The 25,706-nt window shown below is 46.1% G+C and overlaps 1 protein-coding gene across 3 annotated transcripts in view; it reads left to right on the forward strand.

Moving 5' to 3' along the window:
• The window catches only part of LOC114627474 (ubiquinol-cytochrome-c reductase complex assembly factor 1), a 96,539-nt gene that overhangs the window by 61,508 nt on the left and 9,325 nt on the right, over nt 1-25,706 (forward strand). For all 3 annotated transcript variants that reach the window (XM_028775303.1, XM_028775304.1, XM_028775305.1), the window contains exon 8: nt 23,602-23,679. In XM_028775303.1, the coding sequence (XP_028631136.1) occupies nt 23,602-23,679 (78 nt within the window). The remainder of the gene's footprint in view (nt 1-23,601; nt 23,680-25,706) is intronic.

A 25,706-nucleotide genomic window follows, 5' to 3' on the forward strand; every position in this document is an offset into this window, starting at 1 on the left:
GGTCGGCATGGTCTAGGTGCCTGTGCATATGTGTGCAGGTCGGCATGTTCTAGGTGCCTGTGCATATGTGTGCAGATCGGCATGTTCTAGGTTCCTGTGCATATGTGTGCAGGTTGGCATGTTCTAGGTATGTGTGTGGAGGTCAGACGACAACTTACAAGACTCAGCTCGCTCCTCCTACCACGCAGGTGCTAGGGAACTGACTCAGGCCATCAGGCTTGGCTGCAGGCACACACTGCTGAGCTATCCTACCAGTCCCCTACCTTCATTTTTTATGTTTTTATTTCCTGTGCTTTTCTATTTCTTACTGGAGTTGATTGATTTTTTTTTTAACCTGAGCTTCTAATAGGGTATTTTATGTTTCAGAAGTAGGAGTTGGATATTAACAAAGGCTTTAGATTTTCTGAAGAATCTCCTTCCAATCTTCCAAGTTTCAGATAGCCCCTCCCCCATGTTCTTCCTCCCCATAAAGATTTCTAAGGAGGGCCAGGGGATATAACTCTCGGTAGAATGCTTACACAGCATTCACATGAACTTGAGTGTAATCCCTAGCACTCAAAATAAAGGGGAAAAATCTTAAATTCCTATTTTACTGTGCTGTGCTCTGCATCTCAAGGTCAGGATTAAAACTCAGTGTCGAAGGCTTTGAAATATAAGAACTGCTTTAGAGATGTTTTGTTTTGTCTTTTGAGACAGGGTCTCTCTGTGTAGCCCTGGCTGTCCTGGAGCTCACTTTGTAGACCAGGCTGGCCTCAAACTCAGAAATCCTACTGCCTCTGCCTCCCAAGTGCTGGGATTAAAGGCGTGCGCCTCCACCGCCCGGCAAAGATGTTTTTTATAACCATAAATATAAATGGTGTGTGTGTAAATAAAGAACTCTTTGAGCTGGCTGCCATGAAAATAAGAATCCATGTTTGTTCTTAGCTATCAGTCGCTCCCTGGGAAGGTTTTAAGTGGTCTAGGGTCTAAGCTATTGGAATTGTACAGTCAGTTATTAGGATAAATATCAGGAGAAAGATATATTTTTAGATTTTAAAAGTGTGTGTGTGGGGTGTGTGTGTGTGCGTGCCAGGTGTCTCCACAGAGGCCAGAAGAAAGTGTTGGATCCCCAGAAGCTACAGAAACAGCTGTTTGTGAGCTGCCTGACATGGTGCTGGGAACCAAACTCAGGTCCTTTGGAATAGCAGGGTCACTTTCAAACTGCAGCGCCCTCTCTCTAGCCCCAAAGCTAAATTCTTTTTGTTTTTCGAGACAGGGTTTCTCTGTGTAGCCCTGGCTGTCCTGGAACTCACTCTGTAGACCAGGCTGGCCTCAAACTCAGAAATCCACCTGCCTCTGCCTCCCAAGTGCTGGGATTAAAGGCGTGTGTCACCACTGCCCGGCCCAAAGCTAAATTCTTAGAAGGCAAAGTACTTTTTCATTGGGAAATGGCTCTTGAATTTGAGCTGAGTCTACAGAGGATGTGTCTACCCCTGGAGGTACGCTCTCTGTCCGTGTGAGTTTCTAAAACCCTGATAAGAGAGCATTCAAGCAAGTGGTTAGTTTGCCAACTGGTTTGGCACCCGCACCCAGGACCCCTTAATACTAGTCTGATGGCTCAATCACTTGTCCTTCTGAGTGGCTCTCTGGTTCACACCCCCCACCCTCAGTCTCCCACAATGCTAGGGAGCCCGTCTATCATGCTCAGGAAGTGTATCATTGATCTAGGCCTTCACTGAGCATGCTCAGTGACTCTATCATTGATCTAGGCCCTCACTGAGCATGCTCAGTGAGTCTATCATTGATCTAGGGCCCCAGCCTTCCTTTTTGCCTTTTGTTTTTAGAATGGGGTCTTACTAAGTTGCCCAGGTTAGCCTTGAACTTCTGAAGTTCAGTTAGACTCTGATCTTTGATCCTCCTGCCTCAGCCTCTGGGGGAGCTTGCACCACCAGGCTCTCCCAGTTCCACTTCATTTTACCAGAAGTCCTTGAGAGAAGATTGATAAGCCTTTCCACGTTGAAAATGAATTGCAGCACAGAATTCCCAGTGCACTTGGTCATTTAGCTGTAATGCTGTTCCTACCTTCAGTTACAGACTGTGAGGTTCCTGAGCTCTTAGTGTTTCTAAAGCATCACAAGTGGAGCTCTGAACATAATAGGCATTCAGCAAATATTCCTTCACCAAGTAGGAAAAAAAAAAAGAATTTGATCTTTTTGCTGGTTTCAATTCACAGCAATAGGTTTCTTTTAAATTACATTTATTTAGTTGGATGCCCTACTTCATAGTATTTCTATTAAGGAACAGTGACCTTATTCCATTTTTCAAAGCCCCTTGCTAGGGGCTAGCAAGAAGATAGATGACTCAGCAAGTAAGGGTGCTTGGTGCTGAGCCAGACAGAGTTCTAACCCCAGGACTCAAAAGGTGGATGGAGAAAAGCATTTCCCACAGTTGTCCTTACTTCCATATGGAGGCCATGGTGTGTGTGTGTGTGTGTGTGTGTGTGTGTGTGTATGTGTGTGTGTGTGTGGTGTGTGGTGTGTGTGGGGTATGTGTGTGTGTGTGTCTACAAGCTCCTACTCCACAAACAACCCTCCTTTAGTGTTCCTTACACTGAATGCTCCTAGCCCAGCCCTCCTTTCAAGAGACCAGGCTTTCCCCTCCAGTCCTTGTTTTCTTTGCCTGCTTTCATTTGATGTCCCCTGTTCCACAGTCATAAGACGGTGAGAGGTGAGTGCAGGGACACAGGAGTGACGGATATAGCCAGCCAGAGTCATTTTCCAGCTCACCTTTCAGAGGCTGCCAGTGCTTCTTCCAAATAAGTCTCACTGTCAGGAGTCAAAGGACAAACAGCCCCATGAAACATCCTTCCTATCTCCCATCTGATGTCACCACTGTTAGCTGAGCCTCCTAAGCTGAGTTCTTAGTCATCCTCTGATTCCTGTCTCCTTCTCTGCTTGGCTTACCGGTTGCATGCTTCACATACCTCCCTCCACCGGATTCTCAGTGGCCCCGTTGCCTCACTTCGGGCATCATCTTGTTTTATTGCAAGTCACTTCAGAAGGAATTCTTGGCTATTCCCAATCCAGGCCTCCCGCCATGTGACTGCCAGAGGCCTTCCTAAGCCCTGCATCTGATCATGTCCCCTCATAGCAGAGACCTGAGTGCTTTCTCACCACTTAGGGGACAAAATTTAAACACCTTGGAAGTGTGTATAGAACCTTTGGTAGATATGTAAACTAACCTCTCCCCCCCCTTTCTCTTTCTCTCTCTCTCTCTCTTTCCCCAGAGTCTCACTATGTAGCCCTGGCTGTCTTGCTATGTAGACCAGGCTGACTTCAAACTCACAGAGATCCTCCTGCCTCTGCTTCCTAACTGCTGTCCTGCTGTTGTTGTTGTTGTTGTCGTCGTCTTCTCCTTCTCCTTCTCCTTCTCCTTCTCCTTCTTCTCCTTCTCCTTCTTCCTCTTCCTCTTCTTCTTCTCCTTTTCTTCTTCCTCCTCTTCCTCCTTTTCTTCTTCCTCCTCTTCCTCCTCCTCCTTCTCCTTCTTTCTTCTTTTCTTCAATAAAACATTGAACTTTTTAGATGTTCTAAATATTTAAATGTTTAAATTTTTTATTTGCAGTTTTTAAAAATTAAAATACAATTACATCATTTCCCCCTCCTAGACCCTCTGGAATGTTTTGATATCTGCAGCTTGACAAATATTTTAACAAAAAAATAGAGGGGTAGTGGTGGTGCTGTTTAAACCTAAAATGATAAATGTAGGTGCTTGGTGATTTGAACCCAGGTCCCTTTGCTTGAATGGCAAGCTTTTTACTGACGGAGTCATCTCCTCTCTGTATAGATCTTTTAAAAATTAGATTTTAAGTTTTTATTTTGCATGTATTTTACCTGTGTGTATGCCTGTATACCACGCGTGTGCCTGGTGCCTGAGGAGGCCAGAAGAGGGCATCAGATCCCCTGGACCCTGGATCCCTGGAGTTGCAGATGGTTGTGAGCCTCTGTGTGGTGCTGGGAATTGAACCCAGGTCTTCTGCAAAAGCAGCCAATGGTCTTAATCTGCTAAACCATCTCTCTAGCAACCTCTGTAATAAATCTTTGAGCCATAATTGATTTATGCAATTGATTTAACTCAAATTACGTAAACTAAGGATCCTAGTGTCCCTGGTGTTCCGGGCATCAGGGTGTCCCGGTCCCCAGTGCTCACTAGGTACTTGGCTGTATCATTATCTCTGGCTGACAGTCTTCTCTGGTCGTACCTGGATTATTTGCTTTCCGGGGCTCATCTCCCTACCACCATCATCACCAACAAAAGGCTCATTACTCTCTCCTGCCCTGCCTCTCTGTGGTTACTCTCTCCCGCCCTGCCTCTCTGTGGTTAGGCTCCAAATCTACTTTATAAGGAAAATGAGCCTCAAACTGTTAGGCTGGAGAGGGAGAGTCTGGGAGGATTTTTTTTTAACTTTGATTTTTCAATCCATGAAGATTGTGCATATTGCTGCTTAAATACCACCTATGTGGATCAGGCCCTTCCCAGTTCTGTGTTGAGGAACCGAGGTTCAGTAATGTCCAGTGTCTTACCCTGGATCGTACAGATAGCACACATTAGCATGGGGACCACATCTGTGACTTCCTATCCCATACCATCCCCAAAATTCCACCCCCTCATCTGTCTTGTTACCAAAGACCAAGAGGGTGGCTGTCCTTGAATCTGGCAATGCCTGAAGTCTCTGTTGATTTGGAATTTCAAATCCAGTAAGCAGGGATTTTCTACTCAGAACTACCAGAGATTGTGGGAGAAAAGACAGGTGCACATGGCCGCACTCCTCGCGCTGTGCCTTCGTTGTTTCCCAGCAGTTGTGGCTTGATGTTTCCACATCGTGGGAATTTGCCTCAGTTGATCTTACAATTATTTTTCAGAGACTTCTCAGTTATGTTTTTTTAAGAGGAGCAGAACAGGGAGGCTGAACATGGGCTCGAGGGGCTGGGCCAGGAGACTTAACAAAGGCGGTATTATGCTGCTCATGGCAAAGCCAATAAATGAATTCAAGAGACACCTAGATATGTTTCTAGAGGAGGGCATGAGGGGGAGGGGTCTGCTGGAGAGGCAGAAAGATGGGATTAAGATAAATTAAAATGGGGCCAGCTTGCTGGATAAGGGACCCACTCTTCCTGTTCCCACTGTGTTTCAGACTTCTTGTCCTACACAGTTGAAAAGTTAAAAACCAGTCTGTGTCACATACCTCATAGTCACTCCTTCAGACCCTGCCTCAGGAAAAGAAGATTGTCCCAAGGCTATTTCAGCATGTATCTGGGTGCTACACCACAGATGTTGCTGGGAACCTTAAACTCTAACCTAAAAAGGACTCTTGAGCTAACTGACCTGAGTCGAAGATTTGTGTTCCCCTATCTGAAGCCTCAGCCTCACTTGGGGATTTGTTAAGCACCAGCTGGATGAGAAACTCTCTGAGTGGGGCCTGTGGTGGTTTGAGTGAGAATGTCCTCCATGGAATGTTCAGATGTTTGAATACTTGGTCCTTGGTTGGTGGCACTTTTTGGGTAGGTTTAGGAGGTGTGGCCTTGATGAAGGAAGTCTGTCACTATGGGTGGTCTTTGAGGTTTCAAAGCCACTTGCCCTCCCAGGTTCGCTCCCTCTGCTTCCTCTTTGCAGTTCAGAATGTAAGTCCTTGTTTGTTACTCAGCTGCCTTGTCTGCCTCCTGCTTCCCAACCCCCATCCTCCCCACCTCCACCATCCTCTGGAACCATAAGCCCAAATCCTATACCTTGCTTTGGTCGCTGTTTGGTCACAGTAATAGAAAAGCAATACAGGGCCCAACAAGATTTTTAAAACAAACCCTTCTGTTTTAGAACCACTGTTCCTAGTCTGACCCTTTCTTTTACCTAATGGAGAGACAGAGAGAGAAGTATAACCAGAAACTGACTGGGGAACCCAGGCAGTCTGGGTGTCAGTTCTTAGCGCTCTGCCTGCCTGGTGGCGAGGATGTGGTCAGGCACAAATGCCACGCAGTGGTTGAGCGTGTCAGTGACAGCCACGTTTGCTCACTGCTTTCTCTTCACTGTATACTTTATGAGAACTGTGGCTTTTACTATTTTATAACTGTCTATCTGTGAGACTGCACTCCACCCTCACATTACAGGTGAGGAAACCAGATACCGGGGACACTAGTGTATTTGTTCCCAGGAGCAGCTTTTGTTATCACAAACGTGGTGGCCTGAGACAACAGACATTTATTCTCTCATAGTCCTAGATTCTAGGACCTAGAGGCCAAAAAAGAAAAAAAAAATTCTCTGGATCCAGATGTCCTTCTGGTAGCTCCAGGGGCGGGTCTCCTCCGTACCCTGCTAGCTTCTAGTGGCTGCCAGCATACCTTGACTGATGGCTGCACCCCCTCTTCCCTCTGATTCAAATCTCCCTCAGCCTCTCTCTTGTTAGGATGTACGGGCTGCACTTAGGGCCCTCCCAGATTGATTTCCATATTGTAAGGTCTTAATCGTGTCTACAGACTTTATCTGTTTTCGTATGAAGAACATTTCCAGGAGTGAGGACACAGGCGTCTTCTGGAAGACTGGTTTTCATGGGAGTGAGGACACAGGTGTCTTCTGGAAGACCGTTTTTCATGTAGCTTGACTGTGGGTCCTCCACCTGTGCCCATTCATTTAATTAATGCTTAGACCATAAGCTAGATTTGTTTCCCAACGAGCTCATAACTTATGTTAACCCATGTTTACTGTCCTATGTATGTCTGCCACAGTACTAGTTACATCTCCTCAGTTTCTTTCCTTCTTTTTCTTTTCTTTTTTTTTTAATTGTTGTTTTTTGTTTTTTGGTTTGGTTTGGTTTTTTTGAGACAGGGTTTCTCTGTATAGTCCTGGCTGTCCTGGAACTCACTCTGTAGACCAGGCTGGCCTCGAACTCAGAAATCCGCCTGCCTCTGCCTCCCAAGTGCTGGGATTAAAGGCGTGCGCCACCACTTCCCTCCTCTCTTAAGTTTCATACATCCGACTTCCTCTGAGTCTGGGCAGGGAATCTTCCTGTGCCTGACTGTCCCCCAGAGTTCTAATCTCTCCATTGGAACTCCCACCTTCTACTTCCTGCCTTTTTATAGGCCATCAGCTTTTTATTGACAGGTGACACTTCCACACAGTATAAAAGAGATTATCTCTACAATGTAAGTGACTTAACCAAGTATGCATGGAAACCCCACAGCTTGCCACACTTAGTCTCCAAGGTGCTGTGGTTATAGGTATTCCCCCCACGCCCACCCCCACACCAGCCCTGCCCTGATCACTGTTCTCTGTTGCTGGATAAGGTCAGTGTTGAAAGCTACAGCTCTAGTGTTGACATCAAGATAACTGCTATCACTTACTTCTTCCTCTGATTTCCATGGCACTGAGCAGTTGGTCCTTAGTGTTGTTCTGGCTCCGCCCATTAGATTGTTAGCTCCTAGAAGGAAAAATTCCATTTTTTTTTCCTTAAACACAAATGGATACATAGTTCTTCTAACATTCAACATTTTAAATGTGGTTTTGGGCTGATGAGATGGCTCAGCCACTAAACCTGATGACCTGAGGTTTGATCCCAGGAACATATGTGGCAGAAGAAGAGAACTGACCTCCACAAGGCCCATGTGGCTGCGGCACATGCGTGCATGCATACATGCACAATGAATAAGTAGCGGTTTTACATAATGCTATGTACCTGCACCACTGTCTAATTCCAGAACTTTCCCATCACCTCAGAAAGAAACACTGTGCTCATAGCCATCATTCCTTTCTCCATTTCCCCAGCCCTCTTGCCATCTCTTTGGGATTACTTGTTCCTAACTTTTCAAATCAGAATCAGCAAAGTAATGTAATATGCAGCCTTTGGTGTTTGACTCTCTTTAAGGTCTGCTTATGTTGTAGCATGCTTTGCTACAGTATTTCTCTTTATGAATAGTCTGTTCACTTGTATTACAAATTGGACAATTAGCTTGAGTTTTTGTCTGACCATGTTTCTATTCTCTTGGTATTCACTGGGCCCAGTGGTAACTGTCAGCTAGCTTTAATGGGAAACAATATTGTTATATCAGGTGATTCTAATTCCTAGCATAATAACCATAGTTTGTTTATAGATTATTTTTTTAAAATTATGTGTCTATGTGTATGTGCACTTGAGTGCAGTACCAAAAGAGGCCAGAAGAGTGTGCCAGATCCCCCAGAGCTGGAGTTACAGATGGCTGTGAGCTGCTAAACATGGGTTCTGGAAATCAAACTTGGGTCTTCTTCAAGAGCAGTACACACACATTCCTGACTTTTGAGCCACACAACCCTTGTTTATTTATTTTAAAATAATATTCCTACAACATGCAGTTCTAATCACATTCATCATCCTATCAGCAGATGAACATTTACTGCCATTTCAGGCTAATGAAGGGGTGGTATGGTGTGGTGCAAAGGAAGAAGTCCTAGGCAGCCCGGTCACTTGGCTCAGTCAAGTGCAGCTCGGCTAAGTCAAGTCTCTGAGAGGCGAGTTAGATACTCTTCACATATGTTTCCAGACTCAGCCTTCTGCAATGAGAGGACTAAAAAGCTTGCTTTGTATTATGTTCCAGAGATGCTTGTGTTCTTGATTTTTTTTTTCTAATAGAAGCAGTTCACCAGACACAAAATTCTGTCTGTCTGTCTGTCTGTCTGTCTGTCTGTCTGTCTGTCTATCCATCTATCTATCTATCCATCCATCTATCTAATCGTGGCCTGCCAGCTTCCAGCTACTATGTTAAGCACTAGAGGTACAAAGATGACTAAGACTTCCTAGTCTAACAGAGGGCAAACATAAACAAATTATAATATTGAGAAATTCCAGTGTTTAAAATGACTGAATGCCAGAGGAGAAGAGCTCGGGGCAGATGACATTTGGGATGGCTTTCTGGGTAAGTGTTACAGAGTGACGTGCAAGGGCAGGGACTTCCTTAGTGGGCCTTGTTCCTTTTCCTGTGCTGGTGAAGGCAGGTTCTCTGTAGCTCCACTTTTATCCTCTGTCCCTCTGCATGCCCGGTGATTACAGATTCACTGACTCCAGAGTCTGCAAAATGCTATATTTTGTCCTGAAAACTGGCCACATACAAACCCTCTTCCTTGTTTTGTTTGTCTTGAGACAGGGTCTCTTTCTGTAATCCTGACTGACTTAGAACTCTCTATGTAGACCAGGTTGGCCTCAGACTTAGAGCATTTTAAGGCACTTGCCACCAGACTTAATGACCTGAGCTCCATCCCAGGCCCTATGTGGTGGAGGAGAGAAGCCACTCCTGTAAGCTGTCCTCTGATCTCCACACATGCATACATACTCTCAAAAAAAGGAATGCAAGTTTTTTTTTTTACTTTAAAAAAGAGATATATATGGAAGGCTTTGTTTTCAGCGGCCGCCTTCCCAGCCCCCAGCCGTCAGGAGGGGTCATTGTACAGCTCTTCCCACCCTCACTGTTCGCTTCACTTTTACTGGAGGGCAAAACTAGGGCAGAGAAATAATTTTTATTCACTTCTGAAAGGTTACAGTAATAAAGAAACTCTTGTTAACATCAGAGAACGTTGCAGCCAAGAGTTTTCACAGTCTGGCATTGTTTATTTTACATGTAATTTGGAACCTTCTGCACTCTTAAAATATTGGCACAAAAGTGTTTTAACTCTTGCAGTACTTCACTGGAGGCAACAGCTGTGTGGTGTCAGAGGGGCAGCCAGGCCCTGGAGAACCATTCACCCTCCTCCTGCTGGCAAGAGCAAAATGGCACGTGTGTGTGTGTGTTTGTGTGTGTGTGTCTGTATGTGAGTGTGTGTTTGCCAGAATGTGTCTGTGTGTCTGTCAGTGTGTGTGTGTGTGTGTCTGTCAGTGTGTTTGTCAGAGTGTATGTGTTTGTGTGTCTGTCAGTGTGTGTCTGTGTGTTTGTCAGTGTGTGTCTGTGTGTATTTGTCAGTGTGTGTGTGTTTGTCTGTGTATCTGTCAGTGTGTGTGTTTGTGTATGTTTGTCAGTGTGTGTGTCTGTCTGTGTGTGTTTATGTGTGTGTGTGTGAAAATTCACATACACATTTGTATTTACTCAAGGGTACAGTACCTGGAAGCCTTATCCCTGTCCTGAGGATCTTACAGACTTCCTTCATTACCCATGAGCGCGGTGTAACAATCCAGCTTCTCTTGTGCTGTGACCCCACACAGCACAGAGCTTCCCTTATTTAGATACTTCGGCAGGACTGGTCACTGGCCCTTTCCCTCACACACTCTCTTTCTCACCTCTTTGGCTTTTGTTTTAGTTAGATGTATACTATGTAGAAGCCAGATGGTTGGCCCTCGGCTTGCAGACATTGTCGCCTCATTTATCCCTACAGTTGAGCGCAGGGAGCCTTGACGGCATCCATGATTGACATCTGATGAGAGAGCAAAGGAAGAAGAGCAGAGCCTTTGCCTGTGGCTACTGTGGAGTCCTGGCCAGTTCTGAGCAGTTCCTCTGCCCTTTTAGACAGCGTCTATACGTTTTAAGTTACATGGATCCTCTTTTGGAAGTAGGTACAACATAAGTAATGACACTAATAAAGCAATCAAGTGAATCGTGTGTGTTGATGGAAGCATGGACTCATCCTAAAATCACATACCAAGCTGCTGGTGTGAGCGGAGGCTGGCTCCACCCAAGGCTTCAGTTCCTATTTTGTTAGGTTGAGATTAAGACTTTAAAACAATTACAGAAGGACATTAGGGGTTAAATTGAGGAAGAGGGTGCCAGACTCGAGGCTTGACACCTCAGCTTCCTTAGCTCCAAGCTCAACTTTGCTCTCACAATACGGGGGCCCTTCTCCTTCCTCCATCTTGTCTCCCTGGCCTTTCTCAGGGCTCAGGCAGTCCCATGACTGGCTGTGGTTTTCAGTAGGCTATCTGGTTTGGGGCCTGTGGCCTGCTGCTCTCTTTCCTCTACATCCAGCGTTTTCTCTCTTGGTTTCCACAATAGAGCATTTGTAAAATAGACAGAGCGTACAGCTCTGCAGTCCTGTTGGTACCGTCAGGCAGGTTCTGCAGTGCTGTCACTACACAGTGCCCTTCTCCAGGGTTCAAAGACAAAGAGCCTTTCCCACCAGCAGAAGTCTGCCTGTGGAGGAGACCAGCCTTCCAGCTCCTTGACTTGCAGCCGGAAGGACCTGGGTCACTAACTATGTCACTGCCCCAGTTGGCTTTAGGACCCTTGGCAAATCTCTTTACCTCTCCTTGCCTTTGTTCCTTCTTCTATTTAGTCACACGGTATTGGGTGATTTAAACAATATAACTTAGTACAGTGTTCAGTGCTTGGGATGTTAGGGTCTGGTAAGTGGGAACCCATGAGGCTGTATAGGGCCTTTTCAATAGCATTTCCCTAAACATAAACGTAAGGGGGGGGTGCACCTGCCATGCGCCACTAACTCTGGTGTTCTTGAGAATAGAGATCCTGTTTTTCATCTTTGTGAGGGATGGAGTTGGTGGTTTTGGTCTTTGTAACCCTCTACCAGGAGGCCTGGGTCAGGCACAGCCGTCACTCGGCTCAGTGCCTTACCATGGCTTGGGCCAACCATGGTGGGCACAAAAGCTTTAGTTTCTACATTTGTACTTAGGGAAGTAGTAAGCCCTTATTTTGGGGCCTTTAAGGACAATTTAATACGAAATGTGTGGTGTTTGGAGCCCTTTGAAAGGGAGGGTCCTAGGGAAATTAATGGTGTTTTTGCTGTTCTTGGGAAAGCCCTTTGTGGTTCTCGGTGAATAAATTATTCGGAGTGAGTTTTCTAACACCTCCTACTCAGCTGGTCACTGTGGCTTTTTTTTTTTTTTAATAACTGTCTGCTGTAATACTTTTTTTTGCTCATGACTTATAAAGATATATAGTTTTGGTGTTGGACTTTTGACCCCTGCCTGTCCCCAGGAGAGACATTCTATCAGAATAATAAAAGGTGTAAACTATCAGTCGCTCATTTTTCTGGGCCGGCCTTGGGCTTGTGAGTGGCTGGGGCAAGGGATACAAAATGATTCCCCTGAGTATTTGGTGGCTTTCCATGTGTCCGCACCCCTTTCCTGTTCAAGCCTCTCCTGTATCCTTTGCTAAGGTTCTTTGGATTTCAGATAAGCCATTGTCTTTGACATTTTGAGATTTGCACAGCTTTCTGCTTTCTCTGTTAGAAACAGGAGCTTTCTATTGTCTCCTTTGCCAAAGGAAGCTTTTCTCTAGAGAAAGGAGGGCTGGCCTTGCCCTGTCTCATCCAGCTTGCTGCATGTAGGGGCCTGTGGCTCATATGAGGCTTTGGCTTCTTACAAGTCTTCCCTCTCCGTTCCAGATGCCTGTCCCCCTGTGAAGTGTTCCCTTGGCCTGGGAGGATGGATCAGTCAATAAAGTACTTGCCACACAAGTTTAAATCCCCAGCATCTATGTAGAAAGCTGGACACATCATTAAGTCTCTAGTCCTAATACTAGGAAGGAAGAGGCAGAGGATCTCTGAGGTTTGCTGGCCAGCTAGGGTAGCCAAGTCAGTAAACAAGAGACCCTGCCTCAAAAAAAAAAACCCCAAACAACAACAACAAAACAAATAAAGACCAAACAAAGCAGAACGAAAAACAAGGTGGAGAGCATTTGGGAGATACCTGGCACTGCCCTCTGTAGGAGCCAGGGCTCCCTACTTGCTGCCATCCCACCAGCCTGCATCCATTATTCATGTGGCCTGATGGAGGATTCTCCCTTACAGCTGGGCATGCCTCTAACTCCATCACTTGGGAGATAAAGGCTAGAGGGTCAGGAATTCCAAGTCATTCTCCACTGCATGTTGAATTTCAGAACAGCCTGTTTTGTGAGACCCTGTCTCAAAAAGACCCCACCTAAAAAATAGTTGTTTCATTCATTTATTGAAAGAACACCCTGATTCATTCCTTACCACACACTAACCCCAAATCCTGTTAGTTAAAAGTATTTCAGGGAAAAGTGACCTTACAGTGCCTACAAGCTGTGTAATGCCAGGAAGATAAACAGATCTCTTCCTGGGTTCAGTTCCAAACTAAATAGATAAACAAGAAAGATAGGAGCTCACCTGCTGTTTTGTTTTGCTTCTGCGGCAAGCTTCCTAGAGAAGCTGTCCTAGTGAAGGCAGGGTGTGAATGAAGGGAGGGTGGGGCAGGTGCTGAGGGTGGGGCAGAGGAGGGCAAACCCTCCTCCCCAGGTGAGTGGGTAGGTTGAGTTTGAAACTTCCTTCCCTACGCATGTCACAGAGTGGTTGACAGGACTACAGCATAAGGCAGGCTGTGTTCAAATGCTGCCTCTAGCCATGCAGCCTAGGTCAAGGTGCATAATCTGTGTGCTTCAGTGTCCCACCTATAAAATGGAGATAGTAATGTACCCAGCCTCTAGTCCTAAACAATAGTACCAAGAGAGTCAAGTGAGGATTCTGTCACATATGAGGCCCTTTAAGCAGCGCTGGGAAGTGCAATTTCTTCACAGTCTTGAATACAGAGCACCAAAAAGATTTCCTTACCAGTAACAGCATTCTGGTCAAGCAAGGAATTCTTTTTCTTTTAGATAAAATACCATTTAAAGAACATTTTACTTTTTTTTTTTAAGTGGGAGGTGCTAGAGAGAAGGTTCAGAGATTAAGAGCATTGGCTGCTCTTGCAGAGGACCTGGGTTCGATTCCCAGCACCCACACAGTGGCTCACAGTTACTGTAACTCCTGTTCCAGGGAATCTGATGCCCTCTTCTGACCTCCACAGGAACCAGGCACATACGTGGCAAACAGGCATACATGCAGACAAAGCATTCATACAATAAAATAACAAAGAAAACAAGAAAACTCTTTGGGGAGCCACTATCAGAGCTCACAAGACCAGGTGCCAGCTCCTTTTTAAGGACATCCAAAGCTTGTTCCTCCATCACTCTGCGTGGGAGTGCTCTTACATGCACACTTAGTCCAGTTCAGCCTTCCTAGGATACTTCTATGGGATTCTAAAAGCGATCATCTGGGTGGCAAGTCTTTCTGAGCTTAAATGAACACTGTACCAAAATTGAATAGGCTGAAGGCAGGAGCATCACCTGAGCCCAGGAAGGAGTTCTTGAACAAAACAGTGAGGCCTTGTCACTCACAAACAAGTTGGGCTGTGATAATTGGACAGGTCACCTGGGCTGACTGAGCCATTGTTTCCTCACGTCTGCATTGCGGAATGACCTCTTCCTCAGATTACCACTGGGTTGGTCACTTGGAAAAATTTAACTCCAAACAGTAAGCAGTGAGGACACAGTGGTGAGAGAGGAACATCCTGTGGCCGATGGAAATGTCTGCCTTGCTGTTTAGTCTGGGCCCAGGTGGAGTCACCAGTTAAATTGTGTAACTCTCCGTTGGGGACAGCCCCACTTGTCTACCTGAAGGGGAAGGCAGCGCTGCTGGATGACACAGCTAGAGCCCTCTTCATATGACAAGGAGCCAGACATTGGCTTCTCTAAGCAAATGTGGCCATGCAGATGCCATAGATCTGAGTGAGGATTGTGGTGTGGGACAAGAACTGAAGCCAGTGTCCTCAGCGTGGCCTTTAGCCCTCCATGTTGTTTAGGCCCCAGCATCCATTACCTTGACTTTCTTAGTTAAGAGTAACCTGAGTAGTTATCTGTTTTTAACTGTTGGATCCTGTTTGTGTATTTGATGTGGCTGATTGCAATAGGAAACAAGCATCTTGTGGTTTTTCTACTGTGCCCTGTCTGCCCACGTTTAATAAAAAAAAAATTATTAAAAAAGCTAAGTTTTCCCTATAGCTTTCTGAACTCATAAATGTAGTCGTGAGGCCCAGGGTTCAATTAGGAGCCTGTGAATGCCTCTAGAAACCTATGTGTGTCCACATCTTCTCGATGACAGTCATCAGGTCTGATGGCCAAGGGCAGAGTAGAGAGGACCAGATGAATGGCACCCACGGACCTGGAGTGAACACATTACCGACAAGGAAGTTCAGGCTCCCAAAGCTGTGCCCGCATGCTGTGCCCGCATGCTGTGCCCTGCTCCCCTGGAGACGCCTGCTGGGCTCAAGCTAAATACACATCTTGCTCACATTACATCTTATCCAAGTAAGATTTTCCATTACCACAGCATAAAAGACATTAAGGGCACAGTGAATACTAAAACCCTGCAAGACTAGTTGTCTACACGTCATGCGGCCAGGGTTGGAAAGTCATCCGTGTGGTTGACTTGGTTGTTGCCTTTCGTCTTTCTTTGCCTTTGCTTTCCCTCAGTGAGGTCTGATTATGTGCAGATTATGGTCTCACCCTGTTCCCTTCCTTGGCTGATAACTTGATACTGTTGGTCCTGCAGTATATAGCACAGGCCCTCCCCCTTTGTGGCAGGGTCTCATGTAGCCCAAGCTGGCCTTGAACTTATGTAGCAGAAGCTAACTCTGAATTTCAGATACTCCCTTCTCTGCCTCCCAAATGCTCAGATTACAGGCTTATGCCACCGCACCCCACTATACGTTTGCTCAGTTCCTTCTGCTGTCTTTCCAGTTTCAGCTTCCGCTGACTAAATCCCGTATTCACTCTCGACTGGACTGTTACCCAGCCTCCTCTGTGGTCTTTGCCTCTCTGCACCTTTGCCCAGCTCTGTCACCCACACTGCTGGGACGCGTGTGCACATGCGGCTTCCTTGTCTTCCTATGGCATTCAGGGACACTGACAGGCAATATAGACTGTTTGCCTTTCTGCTTCTGCCCACTCTGAGGTTTGATTTACACACATACACACACACAAACACACACACACACACACACACACACATCATGTATCATGGCACATATGAAAGTCAGAGACAACTTGTGAGAGTCAATTCTGTCTACCATGTGGGTCCCTGGGCTTGGTGTCAAGTGCTTTTACCCTCTGAGCCATCTTACCAGCCCCCACTATAAATTGTTATTACAGCTCTGAAAAACATGCTGCATGTGGTAGCACAGGACTTTAAACCCTCAGCCCTCAAGAAGGCAGAGGCAGGAGGCTAGCCTGGTCTATTTTGCTCTGAAAACACTACACTTGCTCTCCTCTCTGTTGGTTTGCACGTATCACCCTTTCTGTCTTAACAAACCTGTACGTTCTGAAGCACGCTATGAATGGCACCTCTTCTCTGAAGTCCGTAAGCCCCCACACCATTGCCATCATTGACATGGTGTTTTAAGTGTGGCCAGTCTGCGCTTACGCAGGGGGATCTCTGTGAATTCAAGGCCAGCTTGATCTACAGAACAAGTTCCCGAACAGCCGATACACAGAGAAACCCTGTCTTTAAAACAAAACAAAAAAAAAAGAGAAAGTGAGAGAAGAATTTGATAAACCAGCTTGGGCTATGTGCCCGTCTCTGAGGAGAGGCCAGAGTTTTAGGATCTGTAGTGTTCCAACTTACTTTGAAAGCAAAGGAGATCCTTGACCTAAGGAAATGCAAAGAGACGGGGAGAGAACATCATTGTTAGGATTGGAAGAAATAAATCTTTAGGTTCTTTGGATTTGATGAGGGAAGCATCCCAGCCAATCTGTGAGGTAGCTTCTGAATGACTCTACTGGTCATAGATTAGTGAGTGTCCTTGCCAGTTGTCTGCTTTAACTTTTTGTAACTGTATCGGTTCTTCAGTGATGTTTCTCTGCTTTTGTCTGTAAAATTCATTCTTAAGTAAGGTAAGCTAGCAGGGCGGTGATGGCGCACGCCTTTAATCCCAGCACTTGGGAGGCAGAGGCAGGCGGATTTCTGAGTTCGAGAGTTCGAGGCTAGCCTGGTCTACAGCGTGCACAGAAAGGGTCTTCTCAGCTTAACTCACCTAGAAACTCCTAGGTGATTATATGTCCAGGAAAATGAGTGACAATTGACCATCAAAAGTAAGGGTTTTCTGGTGTTTGTTTGTTTGTTTGTTTGTTTGTTTGTTTTTGTGGTGCTGAGTATTGAACCCAGCCTGTGTTTTATTTGAAGACAGTGAAGTTGCTCAGGCTGGCCTGGAACTCACTCCCTAGCTCATGCAGTCCTTGAATTTGTGATCCTCCTGCCTCAGCTCCCCGCGTCACTCGGATTACAAGCCTGCACCACTAGCCTCCTCATATTTCCAGCTTCCTGTTTTATGATTGGAGATTTGCTCTAGACTCTGCTCTCTGTTTAGTCAAACCTTCCTTCTCTGCTTGTTTATGTTGGCAAATGACTCTGCCTTGACCTTGTCAAATCTTATCTTGTCCTTGTGACAGTTTTTCTGCTGAGTTTTAGTTGTTTCCAGTTTACCCCTGTTTCCAAAGTACAGGAATGAACAACTGTTGTATATGTCTGTGTGATTCTTCATGTGTCAGTGGGGCGGTCCAGCTGCCTGCGCCACTAGTGGACAAGTTTTAACTACAAGGCCTAAAGAAGACCTAAACACGAACACAGTGTCTCATCAAATGTAATATGTACATTTTTCTTCCTATCACAGTCACCATCAATACAGATTTTAAATAGAGTCCTCAACAATCACTTCCTTTTGAACTTGCACCACCACTAAAACCGTGACTTTTCCAAGTCAGGTGTTAATACCCCTGTTCAGGTTATGTATGAAACTTGTCGAACAAGATGCAAGTCAAAGCTTCCAAGGTGTGTGTGTGTATCCCTCCTGACCTTAAATATATTAAGCTGATATTCGTTTGTCCCAAAATCTTAATGTATCTCATCAGCTGCGTTTCAGCATTATATTCGAATGCCTGTGAACAGGATTAGTGATGGTGATTTCCAAGGACAGCCATCTGTTTAGATTTGGTAGTTTGATTTCAAGCCCAGGCTGGTCTCAAACTCCTTTTGCAGACTAAAGCTGACCTTGAACTTCTGATATGTCTGCCTCCCAAGTGCTGGGATTACATGACATGTGCCACCATGCCTGGCACCTCTCGTTGCTTGACTTGCTTTTTAACAAACCTAAGGAAAGCCCTGCTACACTATGTGACCATTCAGAGATTAAGGCTGCTGGTTCTGCAGTTCTTACTGCCAGCCGTGTCCCTCGTACTTCCGAGCATCATCGGGCCAGTTAGATTTTAAATAGAGATCTCAACCAGCAAAACTGGAATTTTTTTTTTTTAATGGAGCTAAGATGATACACTCTCAGAATTCCTCAGGAAGGATCAATTGGGCTGATATGCATAACGTTATTAGCATGCCTAGCACTTGATGATAGCTACTTATGTGACCGGTTCCTGGCTTCCCATCACGTTTGGCATCTGTAGACTGGAGAAAGTACTTTGGAGGCTAGATCTTTGCAGATGAGAAGGACCCAGCATCCCTTCCATTTCTAAAGACAAGAAGAACCCCTGTTAGTGTGGCTAAAGAACAAGGGAGCCTGCCATGGAAAATGCCAGAGTTGACTCTGACCAAGGCCTAACACACTGAACAAGGGCCCCATGGGGTGAGTCTAGTAGCTCAGGAACAAGCTCCTTCATCTGCTGCCTGAGGTCACGTGTCGCAGTAATGGAGCTTGCTCTGTCCTTCAGAAACGGACATTTTCTGAACATGGCGGGGAGGGGTGTCACAGGAGAATGAGGTAAAAAAAAAATGACCTAGGAAAAATTGTGACACCCAGAGCTCACAGAGGTTAAAGCACAATCTCCTTCAGGCTACACCACAGTCTAGTCCTCTATTAAGCAGTCCGTAAACGTCCTTAAGGGCTGCAGCAAGTGAGAGGGGACAGGCCGGTGATTGGCCTCAGATGAACTGGCATCTCCTTAAAGCCCGTGTCCCTTCTTGAGAATACTCCCATTAATTAAATGTGTGCCTTGCGGGATCCCCTCTCGCCGCGCTCCCTGTCGGCCGTCTCATTCATTAATCTGCTGATTAGCAACCCCGAACACTTGCACCCCCTGTTTTTTGCATTCCTTTTTAATATACTGTGCCGTTCCCCCGGGACATAAACTCCAGGACCTGTCCCTGGCCTGCTCGTGTTTGTTTTCTTTGCCCCTTGTGCCTGCCTCTGCTATAACATTTGTAGTATGTGTTAAGTAATCCTTAAGGTAACATTTTTATTATGTCATAAAAAGTGCATGGCAAATATATTATAACTCATGGACTTTGTTTAAAAATGAACGGATAATTTATTGAGTGTGTTACATGAGCCGTGCTCCCTCCCCATCTCAGCAGAAACCTGCTGCTCATTTAGCCGAGCCTCCTATTGAGTGCTCCCGCCCTGTGACATGCTGCGAAAGCAGAGCCATGGTTGGCTAGAAGTGACATCATAGTTTATGTACTCAATAAAAATTTAATTAAGTCATTACAGGAATTGCAGTCATCATTTAACCCTCTGATTTCTTCTGTTTAGTTTATTATTAAACATTCAGTAATAGCAGTCATCGAATCCTGATGGCTTATAAAATATCTGCATGAATTTTAATAGCTTAAATAAATGGGAAAATATGAGTAACATATAAAGGTCTCCCTTCCCATGTGGTGGCTCAGTATGTATGGGTTTTTATAAAAAGCAAAGCATTATGGACAGGATAAGATGTTAATAAGCAAACAGCCCCATACCGTCTTCTGCAGGGGGAGCTGTGTATTCATCGGCAACATGTTCCATATAGGACGATCTGGCACTGGGGAGACGGGACCCTGCACAAAGTGAGGGAGTGGAGTCGGATAGGGGTTCAGAGGGACGCTCCGGCCACAAGGGCCCCATGGGGTGAGTCTAGTAGCTCAGGAACAAGCTCCTTCATCTGCTGCCTGAGGTCACGTGTCGCAGTAATGGAGCTTGCTCTGTCCTTCAGAAACGGACATTTTCATGTCTAATCCAGCCTGAGTGATGATACCTGAAAGCCACTCTTAGCTGTGGCAGCTGGCCTTCTCTCGGGAGAGGTGATGGGGAACGTACAGGAAAAGCACGCGCCAAGCCTTACAGAGTGTTTGGGGATCTTTGGAAATACCTTCAGGGGGCAGAACAGCATCGTCTGCTCTGCTCGAACCCCACTGTGATGGTGACTGGCTGTGTTAGCCCGGATCCGCCTCCTTCAGTCTTTGAGCGTCCCCTCACCACTCCTTTCCTCCCTTGGGGTTACCAGGCCAGGTGATCCCAGAAGGCCCTTCAGCGTCAAAACTAGTTGGCATGATGTGGTCTGCACGCTAACTGCCATCTGAGCAGGTTCGGTAAATACTTTCCTAGAAGTGGTGCCTTGCCTTAACACTGGACACCCCTGACATGCTTTTCTGGCTCTGGCCATCTTCCATAGTTAGGAGAACAGCCAGCACATAAGTAAGAGGAACACAAGTGGGTATTCAGAGGGTTGGTGACATCGCATCCGCGCATCAGAGCAGTGAGCTCTAACTGGCTGCTCTGACTCTTTCACCAAAGCACATTAGATGAAGCAGTAGAAAGAAATATAGTCATATTTATCTGTGGAATTACAGAAGCATGAAAGTGTTCTTTCAGCAAAAACAAAACAAAACAAAACAAAATAATTAGTGGCACAGGCTAGGACATGCCGTGAGTGGCCCTTGCTTTTGTTTGTGGTGCGGGATCCAAGGCCTCACCTAATACTGGGCAAGTTCTCAGCCCTGAGCTCTAGCCCCAGCCCTGAGTGGCGACCTTGTAAGGACTCCTTATCAGCCTGCCTGTCTTAGTCCCTGTCCTGGGCCAGGCGTTTGGGTGCCAAAATGATTCAGTGCTGCTTCCTGTGACCCAAGCTTGGGCAGCTCACAGTCTGGTGGGAGAGACGGGTATATAAGCAACTCCAGCCATACTGTGTACCTAGGGGGAGAAACACACACAGGACTCTGAGAACACAAAGCTGCAGTGGTTCCTGTGGTCTGGCTTGAAGGCAGGTAGGAAAGGTCATGGCTCACACTCCCAGCTCCCACCAATCTCATAGTTTCCAGCCACGAACTACACAATTCTCTCTTTACTTTTGAAAATTGTCCATGACTGTAAAGCACTGGAACTGGCTTTAGCTTTACTTTTGTATAAACAAGTCTTACTCAGAGCTCCGTGTGCTGCCAGAGTTCGATGCTGTTCACCAAGACTTCCAGGGTATGTTGTTAACGAACGAATGAACGTAAACAAGCTCATATGCTCTTGAGAACAGTTCTTGTGTGCAGGGCATTTGAAAGACAAAACAGCCTCAGAGAGGTCAGCCTGCTCAAGACCACATCCAAAGGATATGCCAGGGCTGTGACTTGAGTCTGGGTTTTCTGAGTCTACATCCAAATCCGTTTACCTCTTCTGACCTCAAAAGAGATCAGTTTATGAACCCCAGATTAAAAATCACTTGGCCTTTGGCTTATTGTGTTATGGTTTGAATGTAAAGTGACTTCCTATAGGCTCATGTGTTTGAACACTGGTTTCTAGGTGATGAATGTTAGGAAGTTTGTGGGACCTTTAGGAGGTGGGGCTACCTGGAGAAAGTGCATTGCAGGGGCTGGCTTTGAGGACTATAGCGGGTCCTCATCTCTGGTCCAAGCTTTCTGCTTGGCCATCCACCAAGATGTGAACAAGCAACCTCACTCCCCCGCCATATGCCTACAGCCACAGCTTCCCTTGCTAAATGGGCTGTGCCCTCTCAGAAAGGGGAGCCAAAATTAATCCTTTCTCCCCTAGGTGACCTCTTTACCCCAGAGGTGAACAAGTGACTATTTCATGATCCAAAGTAAATTGTTCTGGAAGTGCAGGGCCTGTGGAATACAAGGAGCGTTGACTTTGAATGGATGACAAGCTCAGGGTCACCAGCATCAAGCACATCTACATCTGGGTTCTGGTGGAGATTTGAGGAGACGGTGACCATAAAGCACCTATCCTGTATGGGTGTGGGAAGGATTGTTAAGCAATCTTAGTCTCCACCCGAACTTCTAAAGGATGTTTGGCAGTTTCTTGAACCTGTCGGGCTAAGTAACACTCTGTAGCCCATGTCTTATAGTGATGGGCACTCTCCTGTATCCCAGAGAACAGGACAAGGCCACTGACCCCAGTGGACTACCACCTGGTGTCCAAGTTTTAGCCCTTGACACTTGGTGAAGTGTCGCAGACTTCGGGTGTGTCTGATGAATTCAATCGGCATCTCATGAGTCTCGCAGGAATTATTTCTACAACAATCCCTTCATGGTAACAACAGCTCTCAGTGTCCCCTCCTCCTGCAGCCTCCAAGGCTCTTGTTCCTCAGCACCTCACAGATGTCCTCTTGTCTTCTCTTTCACTGAAAGCTCTTCTAAGCAGCCCTTGAGACGTTCCCTACCATGGGGGCAGTGTTTATGCCTATTCACCTGTCTGGTGGCCCCCAAATATTCTATCCCTCACCTCTGCACACCCTGTTCCTCTGTCTCAAGGGCCTCTTCTCTTCAGTCTTTCCCTGTCCTCTCAGACTCATTTCCCCAAAAAGACAGTCTCTGCAGAGGTCAGAGGTATGTGTGTGTATGTGTGCGTGCGCGCGTGTGTGTGAAGGGCAGTGTCTACAGAAGTCAGAGGTATCAATATCCTTAGATCAGGAGGTACAGGCAGTTGTAAGGGCACTGGGATCTGAACCTGGGTCTTAACATGTTCACTGGTGTCTACAGGGCCTGCTCTGCAGCCCTTCTCTCAGGACCATTTAAATGTGTCTTTCTCAGGTCTCCAACATGAGGCCGTTTGCACTGAAATTCATTTGTCCTTACACATATGAACATACATTTTACATATGTAATTTGTAGTGTTGGCTTTGTTTCACCAAAAACTTTCAAGCCTGGTGTGGCAGTGTATATGTTTAGTCCCAACACCTGGGAGGCAGAGGCAGGCAGATCTCTGTGAGTTCAGGCCAGCCTGGTCTACATAGTAAGTTCTGAGCAAGCCAGTGTTACATAGAGAGACTCTGTCTAAAAATAACATAAAATAAAATTTTAATTACTGGAGCTGGAGAGGTGACACAGTGGTTAAGACCCAAATGGTGGCTCACAACTGTTTGTGACTCTAGTTCCAGGAGATCTAATGCTGTGTTCTGCCCTACTTGGACACTGCATACGTATGGTGCATGTGCTTACATACACACATGCAAACATGCATACACACATGCATAGTAAGATCATTTAAATTACACTTATTTGTTCATGTGTGTGTGCATGTGGAGGTCAGAGAACAACTTTACAAGTGTCACTTCTCTCCTTCCGTCCTGTGGGTCCTGAGGAACAAACACCAGTTGTCAGATTGGGAAGCAAGCACCTTTGCCTGCCAAACCATCTCGATGACCCTTTTGTTTGTTTTTGACACATGGGCTTAGGTAGCCCAGGCTGGTCTCAAGCTCATTGTGCCCTTAAACTTCTGATCCTCTGACTCTTGAGTACTAGGGACTCCGGGAGTGGGCTGCCGCCCTGCAAGTAGTTCTTAATGCCCGCTCTCTTCTGCTAAGCTGGATGCTCTTGTAATCAGACAGGTTCACCAGCACTAACTCACAACCAGACGTGCAGCCGAGGGTGCATTTATTAAAATTAATTTAGTTTTGAATCAAAATCTGAAAGAAGCGGCAGTCTCTTTGTGGGGAATCCCGACAGCCAAGAGCACTGGAAATGGACCGGCAGCTTAGACTGAGTTCCCTTCGTGGTAACAGCCTGTGACAGCTCAGTGACAACATGCTTTTCCTTACTTTCATGCTTTTGCTTCTGTAGGTGAATTCCTATATCCTAAAGAAGAACATGGCCCTCATGACAAACAATTTCTATGCAGCAATCTTGGGATACGACGAGGTAAGATCATTGGCCAAGCCTTAGGCTGCATGGCCTTCCCAGCAAAGGCCCGCCAGCCTTCCTCCTTCTCCTCCTCTTCCTTCCTTTATGAAGAATTTTTTTGTTGTTATTTTTTGTTTTTTGTTTTTGTTTTTCGAGACGGGATTTCTCTGTGTAGCCCTGGCTGTCCTGGAACTCTGTAGATCAGGCTAGCCTCGAACTCAGAAATCCGCCTGCCTCTGCCTCTGCCTCCCAAGTGCTGGGATTAAAGGCGTGTGCCACCACTGCCCGGCAAGAATTTTTTTTTTTTAACTTATGTGTATGTGCCTGTGTGAGTGTCTGCCACATGTGTGTAAGGGTGCATGTCAGTGCCTGTGGAGGCCAGGGTAGGGCAGGGATCCCCTGGAGCAGCAGTTGTGAGCCACACAGCATGGATGCTAGGAACCAAAGTGGTACACAACCATACTCAGCCCCAGCAAAGGCTGTGTGTGTGTGTGTGTGCGCGCGCGCACGCGTGCAGAGGCCAGAAGAGGCTATTGGCCACTGGACCCCCTGGAGCTGAAGTTCACAGGGAGCTGTGAGTCACCAAGTGGCTTTCTTTAAGAGCAGCAAGTGCTGGTAGCCACTAGGCCATCTCTCCAGCCTTCTCATTGAGTCTTTGAGAGCATGTGAAGGAAGCTTTGGGCACCATATAAATGCTGGGGAAATGCGCATTCTATAAATTGGTCAGCATGCAGTTAGTTAGCATTGAGTGCCCGTTTGGTGCTGGATGGGGGTGCAAAAGCAAATCAGATACTGCCACAGCCCCAGATCTTCCCAGAGAAAGCAAGACACTCGTTTGTAAACAACATGGTCTGTGGGACAAAAGGTGTACGGTTTTAATTTTCATTTTAAAATAGCAAGTAACTCATTTATGTATATGAACGTTTTGCCTACGTGTATGAGTGCCTCCTGAGTGCCTGTGGAGGTCAGAAGGGGCAATGGATCCCCTGGAACTGGAGTTACGATGATTTTGAGCCATCATGTGGAAGCTGGGAATTGAATCCAGCCCCTCTGCAAGAGTGACAAATGCTCTGAACCACTGAGCCATCCCCTCAGCCCCTACCCCCAGATGCTTATCTTATTGATTTTTTTCCAGACAGGGTTTCTCAGGGCAGGGCCGGGTGGAGCTCAGTTGGTACGTTACTTGTCCAGAATTCACAAAGCCCTGAGTTTGATTCCCTGAACCAGGGTGGCATGTGCCTATAATCTCAGCTGGAATGTTCTATCACTGATTTATTTGTGTTAGGGATTGAACTCAGGACTTTAATGCATGTTAGAAAAACGCTCTGCCAAATTAGCTATGTCTCTAGTCCATTGTAGGCCTTTTTTTCTTCTTCTTTTTCATTATTTGAGAATTTCATGCATGTATATAATGTGTTTTAATTAAAATCCACCTCCCATTCCCTCTCCTACAATTTCCTCGTGTTCCCGCTATCATATCATCAGATCGCCCATCCCCCAACCAATACCCACATCCCATCCCCCACCCCACTTTTCTCTTCCACTTGTATCAGCTCTGTCTCTTTGTCTTGTTTTCCCACTGAGTTTACTTGTTGCTGTCTGTGTGTGTATGGATTTAATCCTGTCTGCTGGAGTATGGAGAGCGTCATGTTCTGCACCCAGGAGATGCTTTAAATCTAACCCCTAAGTCCCCAAAGAAGGCTCTGTCCGGTAGGTGCTTCAGCAAGCACCCAGGTGACAAGAGCAGGAAAAGTTTGGAAACAAACTGATCATCTGGGATATGGTCTAGAGCTTAAGTGTGAGGAACCCATCACCCACAGGTTCTAACTTAACTGGTGTGGGTGGGCAGCCACTCGGGTGCAGCAATCTTTCAGAACACTCTATAATCACAAGGATCTAGACCTGCTCAGGGCTAGCTACACACCGCTATTTTGATGTCATTAAATAAAGGAAACTCCACATCCTCATCTTGTTGGTCCCTTTGATTCTCAATAACCATGTGCCAGAGGCCCCGGTGGTGGACAGCAGTGTTCTGCAACAAGAAG

Source organism: Grammomys surdaster, unplaced genomic scaffold (genome assembly GCF_004785775.1).
Source record: "Grammomys surdaster isolate TR1022 unplaced genomic scaffold, NIH_TR_1.0 254, whole genome shotgun sequence".
In the NCBI taxonomy this organism is placed as follows: domain Eukaryota; kingdom Metazoa; phylum Chordata; class Mammalia; order Rodentia; family Muridae; genus Grammomys; species Grammomys surdaster.